Here is a 15,865-nt window from a genome sequence, read left to right on the forward strand (position 1 = left end):
GCATCACACACTTCTGTCAGGGTCCCCACTTCCAGACTGCAGCCCCATCCCCTCCTCAGCACAACTGGTCTGCCATGGTGGCAGGGCCTCTCTGCAGGGGGCTCTCAGGCCCTAGTGGCTGCCTGGATGACCTGAGCCTCGAGGGGGTCCAGCAGGAGCGGGCTGAGGCTCCAGCACGGGATGGGCTCTGGAGAGAGAGTCAGGGAGGAGTTGAATCAGCTTCCTAGGAGGTCAGGGCTGGAGGTCCACTGCCACCTTTCAGACCAAGGCAGCAGGAAAGCGAGCCTCAGAGACCCACCTAGCCTCTGGGCCAGGGGCTACTTTTCCAGGCTGAGGGCCTCTAGGGGTGTGAGGTCCTAGGGTGTGGAGGCCCCCAAGAGCCCCCTTTCCCAGGTCTGAGAGATAGCCCAGGCCAGGCAGCCCCGAGGAAGGGCTCGGTGAGGGCTGGCATGGTGAGGGCTCCAGGTATGTTGGGGGGTTGGAGATGGACCTCAAAGGACCCAGAATCCTGGAATTTTTACAACCTGTTCCTGATGAGATCTAGCATATAGCTTATTTTTTTCTGTTACGATTTATTTTTCTGCTTACAAAAGTAACTTACACTTGAGCTGAAAACCATTACACAACGTTGAAAGTGAAAATCAGCTGGGGACTGGGCCCCAGGTAGAAGTAGTCACAGCCAAGTTCACTGACCCATCAAGGACATTGTGTCTGCAGTTGTCAGGGTTACGGGGCCTTGCTGGGCCCCACAGAGGATTCCTTCCCGCCTTCTGCGGCACTGGGGGCAGGTCTTCCCGCCAACTTTTCATCTTCTTTTTCTTCTGGAAGAGAAGGGGGTGGGTCAGGCTGGTGTCAGAGGAGAAGGGAAGAGCAGGGACTGGGCCCGGAGCACTCAGCTCACCAGGGGGTGTTCTGGGGCACCACTGACCAACTCAGAGAAGTCATTGCCAACTCCAGGGAGATGCCCCCAAAGGCCACAGAGGCTGCTGAAGTCATTTTCAGGAAACTCGGGGCTATATTTGGGCTGAGCACTTGGGAAGCTGGAAGCTGCTGCTATTTCCACTGCCAGGCTTGGGACGGAGCAAGAGGTCGGGAAGTTGTAGATCAGGTATAGCGGGAAAGACAGGGGTGGGGAGGGGGTTGACTGCCGGAGTGCCTGCCTTAGGGAGTCTGTAGGGCTGAGAGGCAGTCCTTGCTCTGCTCTCTCTCTCCCTCTGAGGAAGGGTGGCTTGGTCCTAATTCTCACAACCACCTGGGCAGATGCCTAAGCAGAGGTCTCAGAGCGGAAAAGACCTCAGAGATGATCCAACCCACTGAGTTGAGTGGGAAGAACAGGCTCTGAGCTTGATGTCCCCCCTTCACCCTCTGCAGTGATCAGCTGCTGGTCTCACGGTGCTAACTCGGCCTCTCAGCTCTGCTTCCCAACAGGTCATGGGACAGCACCCTCTACCCCCTGCGCTGGCAGGAGTTAGCAGTTAGACACGTGGAGGCACCTGAACCAGAGCTGGCTGGTAGAGGTGCTCACAAGGGTGAGTTGGGCATGCTGCAGAGGGGTCTCCAGGCTCTGGGGAGAGGGGGACAGAGAGCAAGGGGTAACTCAGGTCCCCCGTGAGCTCCAGGCCTGTAGCTAGGAATGCCCCAATCTCAGAGGCCCTGAAGTCTCAGCCTTGGGGAAGCAGTAGGGCCGCCCCATGACTTCAGATTACTCACCATTAAACTTTCATCGATTGGGAGGGGGCCCCTGCACTGTCCAGCTACCTGAGGAAAACCAAGAGGCTTTGCTTTCCCTTCCCTGGGGCTGACTGCAGGCCGAGTGCACTGACTGACTGACTCCAGGGGGCGCCTGTCCAGAGGCAGCAAACAGGGCCAACTGCTGTGCCTTTTATTTGTTCTATCTTCTTAGGGCACGACAGACCCCACCTCCCGCTGGGGAAAACCCTCCAGCTCATCTCCTTCCCAGACACTAGGCCTTCCCTCCCCTGGGCATCCCTCAGGATTCCAAGTTCCTCTCACCTGCACCGAGCCTAGTGGAGGTGGGGATGGGGGGGTCTACTTGGGGCCTCAAACAGATTCTGGCACAGACACATGCACACACAGACCCCCAAACACATAAGAGCTGACATGGACAGAAATAGGCCCAGGGACGAGGACATACAAGGACACACACATAGACACCCCTTCCCAGGCAAATCCAGATGTAGACACAGAATGGATACACACGTGTGGAGGCTACAAACACGCAGAGATTTACACTGAGGTGTAAGGTGGAGAGAGAGAATACAACCAGACACGTTCACAGCACAGGCGCACTCTTTCCAGACCCAGCCTAGCCTGTGTCCCCTTGGCTGCCCAGGTATCAGGGGACTTCCAGCCCCAGGAAGACTTGCTCACAACTTTGCTTGCAGGGCCCAGGGCCTCACCTGTGTCCAGCTTCCTGCGTTTCTGTTCAGGCTCCTGGGGGGGTGCCTCAATGGCACGCTGGGCCTCAGGGTGGATCTTGAGGAGGGCCTTGGCCAGGGTGGTGGGACCGGGCACACCCAGAGACATGATGCAGTGCACTCCTCTGCGCTTGGCTGCGGCCACTTTGGCACTGTCTTTGGAGGCTGTCAGCAGGACCAGTTTGGAGAACTTCTTTGGCTTGCTGGGGGCTGCTAGGATGACATCTGTGCCTGGCTCAGGGGACTCAGGGGACGGCTCCTGGCCAGCCTTCACACTCTCACCCTCCTGTTCACTGGCCTCAGGCAGGGGCATTCTGGCACAGAAAGCCAGACCACAGTAGATGGATTTCTCCTCCTCTTCCCTGGCAAAGAACCTGGCAGTCCAAGGGTTCTATCCTATGAAAGGAAGCAAACCCCCATCAGGAAAGCCTGAACTCAGAACAGATCTGAGGTGCAGGTTGAGTAGATGAGGCATCAGAATGAGCAAGGACCTGAATAAAGCTGGAGCATCAGCCCAGGTGCTGAGGATAGCTCGGATGGTCCGAGTGTCAGCCTCAGGTGCTGAGGATAGCTCGGTTGATTCCAGCATCAGCCCCAGAAGGGAGTTGCCTGATGGATCCCATTCAGGGCGCATGTGGGAGTCTTTCTCTCCATAACCTCTCCTCTCACATAAATAATAATAATAATAATAAGTATATATATAAGAAAGAAAACAAGGTCCCCATTCGTATGCAACATAATATCACATAAGAAAATAAAGATTAATATAAGCCTAGGTAGGCCTGACCAGGTGGTGGCACAGTGGACAGAGTGTTGGCCTGGGATGCAGAGGACCCAGGTTCAAAACCCTGAGGTCACTGGCTTGAGTGAGGGCTCCCGGCTTGAGTGCAGGCTCACCAGCTTGAGCATGGGGTCACCGGCTTGAGTGAAGGATCAGACATGATCCCACGATCGCTGGATTGAACCCAAAGGTTGCTGGCTTGAAGCCCAAGGTTGTTGGCTAGAGCCCAAGGTTGCTGGCTTGAGCAAGAGGTCACTTGGTCTGCTGTAGCCCCTGGGTCAAGACACATATGAGAAAGCAATCAATGAACAACTAAGGTGCTGCAACGAAGAACTGATGTTTCTCATCTCTCTCCCTTCCTGTCTGTCTGTCCCTATCTGCACCTCTCTCTGTCTCTCTCAGTCCTGTCTTGGAAGCAGTAAGTCACCTCTCTCATTCAGCCCTCACTTTCCCTCCATGTAAAATGTGCCCCCAAACAGAGCTCTTGGGGAGTTGATGGAGCATTAAGACACTGATAACTGAGTTACTACAAATCAAGGACTGTGGGTGCTCAGCACAGGGCAAAGTGTTTCATGGGTTTTTCCATTTAACTCCCAGCCCAAGTCATGAAAGGTCATCATTCTTACTGACCCAGCTTCCAGATGAGCACACTGAGGCACACCAGGGCAACCACACTCCCACAGCGGCAGAGCTGGGAGTCTAGGTGAGAGAGATCTGGAGCTCACCCCCAAACGGCACCTGGTATACCCTGTCCAGGTAACAGTCACTGGTGTTCCTGAGCACCAAGCATCTGAGACAAGCACTGGGGACAGGAGCTCAGACTTCCTGGTGACCTTTCACCCTGACACTCTGCAGGCCACAGAGGAAACCAGACCCTGAGGGCGGGACTCTGTGCACTCCAACTAGACCCTGCCCCCACCATAGACCGGAGGTTGGGGCCACCCAGAGCTCAGGAGGTACCAGGACCCCATGAGAGCAGCGACCTTGTGCCTGAGCTGGTGCTGGCGCTGCCTCAGCTGGGAGGGGACGAGGCTGTGGAGTTGTCTGGAGAATCTGTGGTCACTGAGGGCTCCCTGGCTTCTGATCTAAAGAAGCAGAAAGACTGTCTGGTTAGCTCAGTCATTTAAGAGTGTCATCCCAAAACAACAAGGTTGTGAGTTCGATCCTCAGAGCACACACCAGAAGGAACCAAAAAATGCTCAACTAAGTGGAACAACAAATGCTTCCCTTCCCCCTACCCTCTCCCTCCATTCCTCTCTGTCTCTCTAACAATTAATAAAAATTAAGCCCTGGCTGAATAGCTTGGTTGGTTGGAGCGTCATCCCAGAACATGGAAATTGCTGGTTCGATTTGTCTTTCTCTCTCCCTGCCTTTCTCAAAATAAAAAAAAAGGAGCAGCAAGGACAGACACTGGGGCGAACTGGTCCGAATAGCAAGGCCCTGAGGCATGAGCTTCGAGTGGTCTTTTTTGTTTAGGGTCATCTGGGTGGTAGACAAATGGCAGATCTTCCCAGTTTACAGTGTTAACCCAGAAACAAGGCTGCAGCCTGGGGAGACATCTTGTCTGCCCTGTCCATGACCCAGGAAGCAGCAAGGCCCACAGATGTTTACTTGCATCCCTGGACCTGTTTCTTCAGCTGGCTTTGTGGTTCTCACTGTTTCCTTCTTCCTGTGTCCTCACAGGTCTTCCCTGTGTGAATCTCTGTCCTGGTATCTTCTTGTGAGGATTCTGACCATACTGGGTCAGGGCCTACCCAATATAACACGATTTACTCTTAATTACCTCTTTTTTTTTTTTTTTTTTTACAGAGACAGAGAGAGAGTCAGAGAGAGGGATATACAGGGACAGACAGACAGGAACGAAGAAATGAGAAGCATCAATCATTAGCTTTTCGTTGCGCATTGCGACACCTTAGTTGTTCATTGATTGCTTTCTCATATGTGCCTTGACTGCAGGCCTTCAGCAGACCAAGTAACCCCATGCTCGAGCCAGCGACCTTGGGTCTCAGCCGGTGAGCTTTTGCTCAAACCAGATGAGCCAGCACTCAAGCTGGCAACCTCGGGGTCTCGAACCTGGATCCTCGGCATCCCAGTCCGACACTCTATCCACTGTGCCACCGCCTGGTCAGGCCTTAATTACCTCTTTAAATGCTCTGTCTCCAATACAGTCAGAATCTGAGGTCCTGAGGGTTAGGACTGCAACATATAAATTTGGAAGCAGGCACAATTCAGCACACAACAGCATAGAACATGGTAAATGCCCAAGAAATCATAGCTCGTGGTATCTCTCCATCTTGATCCCAAACTTCCTAGTACATTCAAAGCATGAACATGCTCCCAGGGGGTGAGAGCACGCAGGGCCCGCACATGAGACCAGGGGCTATCTGCTCTGTACGAAGCCCTCATGCCAGCGGGATCTTAGCACCGATGCCATACAGCTCCAAAGGCTCTGCCTGTCAGCCAGGGGAGCCAGAACAGGCTTATACGGATTTTCTTCCCCTTTGATCATAATCCAAAAAAGTGAAAAATGCTTATAGAAACCACCTTCATCCAGGAGCTACCAGTTTGAAAACACATTCCTGCACAATAAACAGCTTCCCACACGGCTGAGACCCCACGCTTAAATTCTCGGGATTTGGTTTTCTAACCAAGGAAAAGCAAGACATAGATTATATTGAGATTATTGAAAGTTTTTGAAATATTCAACTGAAAAAAGGTTATATAAAATACATTAAACAATAATTGTAAATCCACATAATCCCAGCATCTATCACAAACTGCTTTCATTTATGCAGTTTCATACATATATTTTTTTCATGGTTACAAGCAGTGGTGGGATTCAGCCAGTTCATACCAGTTCGGCAGAACCGATACCTATTTTTTTTTTTTTTTGAGTTCGGCGAACCAGTTGTTAAAATGGCACTTATTTTTTTTTTAAAGACTTTATTCATTTTAAAGAGAAGAGAGAGAGAGAGAGAGAGAGAGAGAGAGAGAAAGAGAAGAGAGGAGGAGCAGGAAGCATCAACTCCCATATATGCCAAGCTAGGGTTTCGAACTGGCGACCTCCGCATTCCAGGTTGATGCTTTATCCACTGTGCCACCACAGGTCAGGCCACCAAAATGGCACTTATAATTAGGGTTCTCTCTAAGGTGGGCACCTGAGCAGCTGCCCAATGTGGAAATCACAAATTTACATTCCTTACTCTTTTTTAACATTCATCTGTGCAACAGCGTATTCTAAGTGTCCGTAGTGATGTTCATTCCATCCATAGGTGAAAAAACTGCAAGTGAGGATGCCAGTCAAGAAGCAATATGAGGCCCTGACCAGTTGGCTCAGTGGTAGAGCATTGGCCTGATATGTGGATGTTCTGGGATCAATTCCGGGTTAGGGCACACAGGAAAAGGGCTCATCTGCTTTTCCATCCCTCCTCCTATTGCTTCTCTCTCTCTCTCTTCTCCTCCCCTCCTGCAGCTAAGGAACAATTGGAGCAAGTGGGCCTCTGGCACTGAGGACAGCTCCATGGCCTCCACTTCAGGTGCTAAGAAGATCTCGGTTGCTGAGCAACAGAGCTATGCCCCAGATGGGCAGAACACCACCCTCTAGTGGGCTTGCTGGGTAGATCCCTGTGTAGGTACATGCGGGAGTCTGTCTCGGCTTCCCCTCCTCTTACTAAAATTAAAAAAAAAAAAAAAAAAAAAATCAAAAACAGCCTTGGCTGATAAACTCAGCAGTAGAGCATTAGCCTGGCTTTGGATGTTCTGGGTTCAATTCCCAGCCAGGGCACACAGGAAAAGCACCCATCTGTTTCTTTCCCCTCCCCCCTCTCTTTTCTCTCTATCTCTCTCTTCCCCTCCCCCAGCCAAGGCTCCATTGGAGCAAAGTTGGCCCAGGCGCTGAGGATGGCCCCATTGGCCTCTGCCTCAGGTGCTAGAATGGCTCCAGCTGCAATGAAACAACGCCCCAGATGGGCAGAGCATCACCTCCTGGTGGGCATGCCGGGTAGATCCCAGTCGGGCGCATGTGGGAGTCTGTCTCTCTGCCTCCCCACATCTCACTTCAGAAAAATACAAAAACAAAACAAAACAAAAACAAACAAACAAAAAACAAGATGCAATACAGAAATATCTTAACAGTTTTATTATCTTTTGTCAGGTATTATTTAATATTTTTAATTAATATTTTAAAACTCTTTCTTATAACGTAATCTAGTTCTGTGAACCTCTTTTGTTCTTATTTAAGTATTAAATATATGAAATAATAAACTACCTTTCGGTGTATCTTTTTTATAGTACTTAAAATGGTCATTAGGACAGAGAACCGGTTGTTAAATTATTTGAATCCCACCACTGATTACAAGCAAAACTTTCAAATAATTGTGTTTCCCGTTTTTTTCCACTTATAAAAGTAGACATCACCAGCTTACGGACCAGATGCAAAGGCCTTTATAAAGAGCCAGAGCACAACTTAATTCACCCCTGTATTTGTGGAAAATTCAATTTAAAACTTAGGCAATGGCCTGACCTGTGGTGGCGCAGTGGATAAAGCGTCGACCTGGAAATGCTGAGGTCGCCGGTTCGAAACCCTGGGCTTGCCTGGTCAAGGCACATATGGGAGTTGATGCTTCCAGCTCCTCCCCCCCTTCTCTCTCTGTCTCTCCTCTCTCTCCCTCTCCTCTCTAAAATGAAAAAACAAAACAAAACTTAGGCAATGTATTCTGGAAGGCCACAAGATGAAGACGTTGCTCCTTAAAATAAACCATTTTTCCAAAAGAGAGAGAGAGAGAGAGAGAGAGGTAAAAAGGGATATAAGAAAGCTTTAAAGTGTTTATATTTGGTTTACACAAAAGCATTGTTGGAAAGTCCAACGAATGCTCTCTTCCGCAGCCCATACACTGTCAAGTCCAATGAACACCTTTAGCTGATCTTTTCTAGGCTAAACTATGCATTTTCCCAAAAAAGGACCAAGAACTTTGGTCCCTCTCCTGTGTCTTTCTCAACCCCTTCTCTTTCCTTTTCTTTATTCTCCATTCCAGGCATATTTGTCATGCATTTACTAATTTTATTTGACCTGTACTTAACTTCAGAAGCAGGTGCTTTCTAGTTTGTTCTCAAAGAATTATATAAAAATACACTAAAGCCTACTAAGAAGTAATTTATCAAAATATTAGCAGAGGGGGAAATCAGGGATTTCATTTTTTGCTAATTTTCTTTTTAATTTTATATATTTTTAAAAGACTTTATTCAGTTTGGAGAGAAGAGAGAGAGAAAGGGGGAGGGGCAATAAGTGTCAACTCCCATTATGTGCCTTGACCAGGCCAACCCGGGGTTTCCAACAAGTGACCTCAGCGTTCCAGCCTGACTCTTTATCCACCGTGCCACCACAGGTCAGGCCCATTTTTTTGCTAATTTTCTATTATTTTTTGCTAATTTCCTATTATTTCTTTTCAAACTGTACTGTACATGAACTAATTTTACAATAATAAAATATGTAACAAAAAAAAAGTAACATTTAAAAAATGACATGTTGCCTGACCAGGTGGTGGCGCAGTGGATAGAGCGTCAGACTGGGATGCGGAAGGACCCAGGTTCGAGACCCCGAGGTCGCCAGCTTGAGCGCGGGCTCATCTGGCTTGAGCAAAGAGCTCACCAGCTTGGACCCAAGGTCGCTGGCTCCAGCAGGGGGTTACTCGGTCTGCTGAAGGCCCACGGTCAAGGCACATGTGACAAAGCAATCAATGAATAACTAAGAAGTCGCAACGCGCAACGAGAAACTGATGATTGATGCTTCTCATCTCTCTCCGTTCCTGTCTGTCTGTCCCTGTCTATCTCTGCCTCTGGGAGAAAAAAAAAAAAAAAAAAAGGCATGTTGGCCCTGGCCGGTTGGCTCGGTGGTAGAGCGTCAGCCTGGTGTGCAGGAGTCCCGGGTTCAATTCCCGGCCAGGGCACACAGGAGAAGCGCCCATCTGCTTCTCCACCCCTCCCCCTCTCCTTCCTCTCTGTCTCTCTCTTCCCCTCCCGCAGCCAAGGCTCCAATGGAGCAAAGTTTGCCTGGGCGCTGGGGATGGCTCTATGGCCTCTGCCTCAGGCGCTAGAATGGCTCTGGTTGTAACAAAGCAACGCCCCAGATGGGCAGAGCATCACCCCCTGGTGGGCATGCCGGGTGGATCCCGGTCGGGCGCATGCGGGAGTCTGTCTGACTGCCTCCCCGTTTCCAACTTCAGAAAAATACAAAAAATAAAAATAAATAAATAAATAAAAATGACATGTTTACTGAGACGGTAATTTTCTTTTTAGTCCACTACTTAAAAACCAAGGTCCCAGCTCTGGCCAGTTGGTTCAGTGGATAGAGTGGCCTGGCACGCTGACGTCCTGGGTTTGATCCCTGGTCAGGACACACATGAGAACTGACTGCCTGCTTCTCTTCCCCTCTTCCTCCCCCAGCTCTCCCTTTAACCCTCTCGCAGTCAGTGGTTTGACTGATTTGAGCATCAGCATACACACACACACCCGGGTGCTGAGGATAGCTTATTGATTCCAGCATCAGCCCCAGACAGGTGCCAGGTGAATCCTGGTCCGGGCACATGCAGGAGTCTGTCTCTCTATCTCCCCTCCTCTCACATAAAATAATAATTAATAATAAGAAAACATGTTCCCCATTCTTATGCAACATAATGTCACATAAGAAAATAAAGATTAATATAATCAACTAAAATTTTAAATGAAGTAAAATTAACTAGAGAGAGAGAGAGTGAGAACACTTTCTGCCCCTCTGGAACTCCTGTCCATGATCAACATTAAAGTAACCTGCCCAGCCTGACCTGTGGTGGCGCAGTGAATAAAGCGTCAACCTGGAACGTTGAGGTCACCAGTTCAAAACCCCGGGTTTGCCTGGCAAGGCACATACGAAAATTGATGCTTCTTGTTCCTCCCCCATTTCTCTCTCTCTCTCTCTCTCTCTCTCTCTCTATCTCTATCTCTTTCCTCTGTAAAATGAATAACTAAAAAAAAAATCTTTAAAAAAAAAATAAATAAAAATAAAGTAACCTGCCTAGAGCTATGTCATTGGTCCTCAAGCTGGGACCTGAGTCAGGAACAATAATCCTATGACATCAGCCCATACCTCCAGAACTATATACCCCAACAACCTTCCTTCCAGGTGTCACCATCAACCCAGCTCTGCCCCTGGGAAGACTGAGGTTTGGAAAATTAAGCAAGTGGTCCCGGACAGCAGAGCTAGCAGGAGCCAAAACTTGAGCCCAGGCCAGGCTGGTCCAGAGCCAACGTTCCTTCCTTCGCCCTGAGCAGCTGAGGCTTCAAGTGAGAAACGCCAGTTCCAGTGGAAACAGCATCCAGGACTTGAGAGTAAGTCCCCAGGATATAACCCAAAGAATAAAACACATACTTATAAGTCTGCAATCACACAATAATTGAATAAGTAAATAAATGGGGGAAGGCCTGACTGGGCAATGGCGCAGTGGATAGAGCATCGGACTAGAATGCGGAGGACCCAGGTTCAAGACCCCAAGGTCGCCAGCTTGAGCACGGGCTCATCTGGTTTGAGCAAAGCTCACCAGCTTGGACCCAAGGTTGCTGCCTTGAGCAAGGGGTTACTTGGCCTGCTGTAGCCCCATGGTCAAGGCACATATGAGAAAGCAATCAATGAAAAACTAAAGTGCCTCAATGAAAAACTGATGATTGATGCTTCTCATCTCTCTGTGTTCCTGTCTGTCTATCCCTATCTATCCCTCTCTCTGACTCTCACTCTGTCTCTGGAATAAGTAAATAAATAAATAAATGGGGGAGAAGGGACAAGTCATCCTTATGAAGAATTCCATAAAGTAATGACTTCCCCCTTCAGGAGGTGAACATTAAGTCTGACCCTTGCTGGGGGGAAAAGAATAGACTTTTCAACAAATGTTGAATGCTGAGACAACTAGATATCAAATACAAAGGAACAAAGATGAACCTGCTCCTCACATCATACACAAAAATTAACTCCAAATATCATAGACTTAACTGTAAGAGCTAGTTGTATAACTATTATTTATTTTTATTTTTTTATTAAGTGAGAGGCAGGAGGCAAGGAGGCAGTAACAGACTCCCACATGTGCCCTGCCTGGGATCTACCCAGCAAGGCCCCTACAGTGGGGTGCTCTGTCCATCTGGGGCCACTGCTATGTTGCTCTGCAACTGAGCTATTTCAGCACCTGAGGTGAGGCCATGGAGCCATCCTCAGCACCCGGGACCAAATTGCTGGAACCATTCAATCCATGGCTGCAGGAGGGATGGGGAAGAGGAGGGGAGGGTGGAGAAGCAGATAATTGCTTCTGCTGTGTGCCCTGGCTGGGAATTGAACCCAGGAATTCCACATGCCAGGCAGATGCTCTACTGCTCAGCCAACCAGCCAGTGCTATAAAACTCTTTTTTAAAAAAGGTAGCAGTCTGACTAGGTGGTGGTGCAGTGGATATGGCATTGGACTGGGATGCAGAGGACCCAGGTTCAAAACCCTGAGCACAGGCTCATCTGGTTTGAGCAAGGCTAACTGGCTTGAGCCCAAGGTCACTGGCTTGAGCAAGGGGTCACTCGGTCTGCTTCAGCCACCCAGTCAATAGCCCCCCCCCCCCGTCAAGGTACATATGAGAAAGCAATCAATGAACAACTAAGGTGCCGCAACGAAGAATTGATGCTTCTCATCTCTCTCCCTTCCTGTCTGTCTGTCCCTATCTGTCCCTCTTTCTGTCTCTGTCACAAAAAAAAAAAAAAAAAGAAAGGTAGCAGTAAACCTTCATGACCTTGGATTAGGCAAAGCTTTCTTCAAAATATAAGCAACCAAAAAAGAAACAGATAAATTGGAAAAAAATTTAAACTTTTGTAAATCAAAAGATACCATCCAGCCTGACCTGTGGTGGTGCAGTGGATAAAGCTTCGACCTGGAAATGCTGAGGTTGCCGGTTCGAAACCCTGGGCTTGCCTGATCAAGGCACATATGGGAGTTGATGCTTCCAGCTCCTCCCCCCTTCTCTCTCTCTGTCTCTCCTCTCTCTCTCTATCTCTCTTTCTCTCCCTCTCCTCTCTAAAATGAATAAATAAATAAATAAAGAACCAGCTCCTGGTTTTAAAGAAAAAAAAAAAAAGATACCATCCAGAAAGTGAAAAGATAACCCACAGAGCTCTGGCTGGGTAGCTCAGTTGGTTAGAGCATCGACCTGATAAATCAGGTTACGGGTTTGATCCCCTGTAAGGGCACAAAAAGAATCAAACAATAAATGCCTAAATAAGTAGAACAACAAATAAGTTTCACTCTTTCTCTCTATCTCTGTCTCCTTTTCTCCCTTCTTCTTCGTCTCTAAAAGCAATTGAAAAAAAAAGATAACCCATAGAATAGGAGAACATTTTTGCAAATCATATATTTGATAAGGGGTTTGTATCTGGAATTTATAAACAACTCTAACTCAGTAATAAAAAAGACAAATAACCCAAATTAATAATGTGCAAAGGCTTTGAAGAGACCTATCTACAATGGCTAATAAGCACACAAGATGCTCAACATCATTCATCGTGAGTGAAATGCAGAACAAAACCACAGTGAGGTACTACTTCACACCACTAAGGATGCGCACGTTAGTCTCTTTTACGGATTCATCACAAGCATCTAGAAATTTATTTTCTAGGTGTAAAGGGAAGAGTTGAGAAGCAACTACTTTAAGTGTATATTTTGAAAATTAAATTTTTACTCAGTCAAAGCTCAATAAGTAACACCATTTTAAAAAGTGAAGCAGAAATGAATTTAAAACATCAAAAAGCTTAACACTGCCTGACCAGGTGGTGGCGCAGTGGATAGAGCATCAGACTGAGATGCGGAAGGACCCAGGTTTGAGACCCTGAGGTCGCCAGCTTGAGCGTGGGCTCATCTGGCTTGAGCAAAAAGCTCACCAGCTTGGACCCAAGGTCGTGGCTCTAGCAAGGGGTTACTCGGCCTGCTGAAGGCCCCCCGGTCAAGGCACATATGAGAAAGCAATCAATGAACAACAAAGGTGCTGCAACGAAGAATTGATGCTTCTCATCTCTCTCCATTCCTGTCTGTCTGTCCCTATCTACCCCTCTCTCTGATTCTCTTTCTGTCCCTGTAAAAAAACAAAAAACAAAACAAAAAAAAAGGCTTAACACTTACCCTACTTTGCTGGGTTTACACCCTCCCCCTAACTGTGTAATCTGGTGTTCCATATTGCTGTGGCCTCCCATCAGTCACTTCTCCCAACCAGCTCTCCTGACATTGAACTGCACAAAGGAGACCCAGAGTGTAAAGGTAGCTCAGTGTAAGCCCCGGATCACACAATGTTAAGAAGTGCAGGAGCCTCTGAGATATCACCAGGTCTTTGGGAAGGAGAATAGTGGTCCCCCTCAAATGTCTAGGTCCCAATCCTGGAACCTGTAAATGGATTATCTTACATGGCAAAAAGAAATTATGTTTTCGGGTGTAATTAAGGTTACTAAAGTAGGAGATTAGCTTGGATTATCCAGGTGGGTCCAATCACAAATACTGTATCCTAAAAAGCAGAAGAGAAAGGCAGAAGAGGTAAGGATGCACTGATGGAAGCAAGGTCAGAGGATTGCGATGTGGCTGTAAAGATGGAGGGAGGGGGCCATGAGCCAAGGAATACTGGAGGCCACTAGAAGCTGAAAAAGATCAAGAAATTGATTGTCTCTCCTAGAGCCCCAGGAAGGAATACCATCCTGCCCACACCTTGATTTTAACTCTGTGAGAGCTATATCAGACTTCTGAACTCCAGAACTGTAAGAGTGTCACAAAGCTATGTTGTTTTCAGCCATTAAATTTGTGGTAATTTGTTACTGAAGAAATAGAAAACAGAGAGGTCCAAACTCTTATTGGTGAGATTCTGAAAGCTGGGAGCCTTGCCTGGTGGCTGATGACAGATTAGCAGAATTACCTTCATAGGTATGGGAGAGAAGTACCATCATCATGTACCACCACCTGTGGCCTCAGCCATGAGGGCAAATCCCTTACCCTCTCTGGGCGGGTTTCACCTATGTAATGGGAATAGTGATGAATTTACCAAGGATTCTTAATAGGGTGAAGCAGTTGTTTTAAAAAGTTCCCAATGATATTGACAGGTGCCACCCCACCCCCCAATCTCTGCCCCATGTGGTTCACGGAGGGCTGTCACTGGATTGCTGGTGGGATAATGAGCCAATTTAGCTGTGAAAGTACATATCCTCACGGGGAGGTTTTTAAAGCAGCAGTGACCCCAATAAAGGTCAAGCAAGAACTGCTACTCTATAGGACGCAGGGAAGAGCTTCCCCAACCTGCGAACCTCATGTCATGGCGCCTCCTTTCCCCAATCACCATGGCTCGGAACATTAGTCACCTTTACTCCTCCTTATGTATTGTAATCTGTCATCAGACCTGTCTGTGCTTCGTCCAAACGGCCCCAGCTCCGAGCCTCTCCAAACATTCCCATTGCATCTGACCAAGCTGCTTTGTGTTTGCCCGCCCCAGTATCTCACACCTCCGACTCTGCGGTCCCTGGGACCCTGGGGCTGAGGATGGGTGCAGGGAGAGCAGGACTGGGTGTGGTCAAGGGAAGGCAGGCCAATGTGGGGCTCCCTGATTTAGGGTGTCTGTCGGGGCTCAGTCCTGGGGTCGGGTGGGCTGAAGGAAGGAGGAGGGAGGAGGAAGGAGGGGGACCGCGGATGTAAGACAAGGAAACGGCCTGAGCGCTCTTCCGTAGAGGCTGGGGGACCCCCAGGATACGAAGTCCTTAGGAACCCCGAAAGACCCCTGCTGGGGGTGCGTCCTCGCCATGAGACCCATCCCGCTGGGGCCCGTCCTTACCAGGCAGGCACTGGCCAGGAGGCGACCGCAGCGGGGACCTCCTCAGGCGACCGAGCTGCTGCTAGTCCCTTAGCTTCCGCGCCTGGGGCCCCCGCCTCGGTAGTGGCCGTCACCTCAAGCTAGGGTCACGGTGCAAGCATGCGCAGTAGTACCGCAAGGGCCCCATTCCTTGGGCAAACTCCGCTTTTCCAGGTCTTCCCGCAGCGGCGCCGGACTCACCAACCTAACCAATCCGCGCGCGGGGCCTCGGCGATTCTAAGCCTGGATGGCGTCCCAGCAATAAGCGAGTGGGTTTCACTGAGACCCCCCCCCCCCAGGCCCCACAAAGATGTGACCCCGGATCCCTGCGGAGGAAGGCAGAGCATTTTTCTTTAAAGCCCTCGTTCATTCCAGAGTCTTTCCTGAGCGAGCAGAGGGCAGGTCTCGCCTTCAGCTCACGGAAGCCGCTGGCTGTCTCAGTGCAGCATCCTCGACGGCGCAGCATCCCAGCGTTGGTCCCTCCCTCACCCATCGGTGTGTCAGTCGCCCATACGTCCAGCATTCGATAACCGTCCATCCCATTCATCCGGCCATCGCCCCTCGGTCCCGAACACGTCCACTGTGTACAGCAGTCACCTTTCGCACAGCCACTGGACATTCATCATTCACTGTCCATCCTGTGCGGTGGGGACCGGGATAACAGTGTAGGAAGCTGCGGAGCGTCGTCGCTGCTTTCCTGGACACTCGGCTGGTGGATGGCGTCGTAGCGCCAGCATTATCCTAACTGACGTCCGTCTTGCGCCTCAGGTGT

General features: G+C 49.2%; 2 protein-coding genes across 4 annotated transcripts in view; both read right to left on the minus strand.

The window, feature by feature from the left end:
* Positions 1 to 4,267, minus strand: part of FLYWCH1 (FLYWCH-type zinc finger 1) — a 35,245-nt gene extending 30,978 nt beyond the window's left edge. Inside the window, exon 1 of the mRNA XM_066382794.1 lies at positions 4,203 to 4,267. The gene's annotated coding sequence lies outside the window, so the exon portion shown is untranslated. The remainder of the gene's footprint in view (positions 1 to 4,202) is intronic.
* Positions 542 to 15,195, minus strand: FLYWCH2 (FLYWCH family member 2). Of its 3 annotated transcripts, none has more exons than XM_066382813.1 (3): positions 15,076 to 15,195; positions 2,421 to 2,834; positions 542 to 821 (listed from the first exon to the last, which is right to left on the minus strand). In XM_066382813.1, exons 2-3 carry the CDS (start codon positions 2,749 to 2,751, stop codon positions 727 to 729), a joined length of 426 nt encoding a protein of 141 aa, XP_066238910.1. In that variant the 5' UTR covers positions 2,752 to 2,834; positions 15,076 to 15,195; the 3' UTR covers positions 542 to 726. The 3 variants fall into 3 exon arrangements, with proteins under 3 accessions (XP_066238910.1, XP_066238911.1, XP_066238912.1); XM_066382814.1 differs by lacking the exon at positions 15,076 to 15,195 and adding an exon at positions 4,203 to 4,305; XM_066382815.1 differs by lacking the exon at positions 15,076 to 15,195 and adding an exon at positions 2,930 to 3,082.
* Positions 15,196 to 15,865: the final 670 nt, after the last annotated feature.

The sequence above is a fragment of the Saccopteryx leptura genome, chromosome 4 (assembly GCF_036850995.1).
Source record: "Saccopteryx leptura isolate mSacLep1 chromosome 4, mSacLep1_pri_phased_curated, whole genome shotgun sequence".
Taxonomy (NCBI): domain Eukaryota; kingdom Metazoa; phylum Chordata; class Mammalia; order Chiroptera; family Emballonuridae; genus Saccopteryx; species Saccopteryx leptura.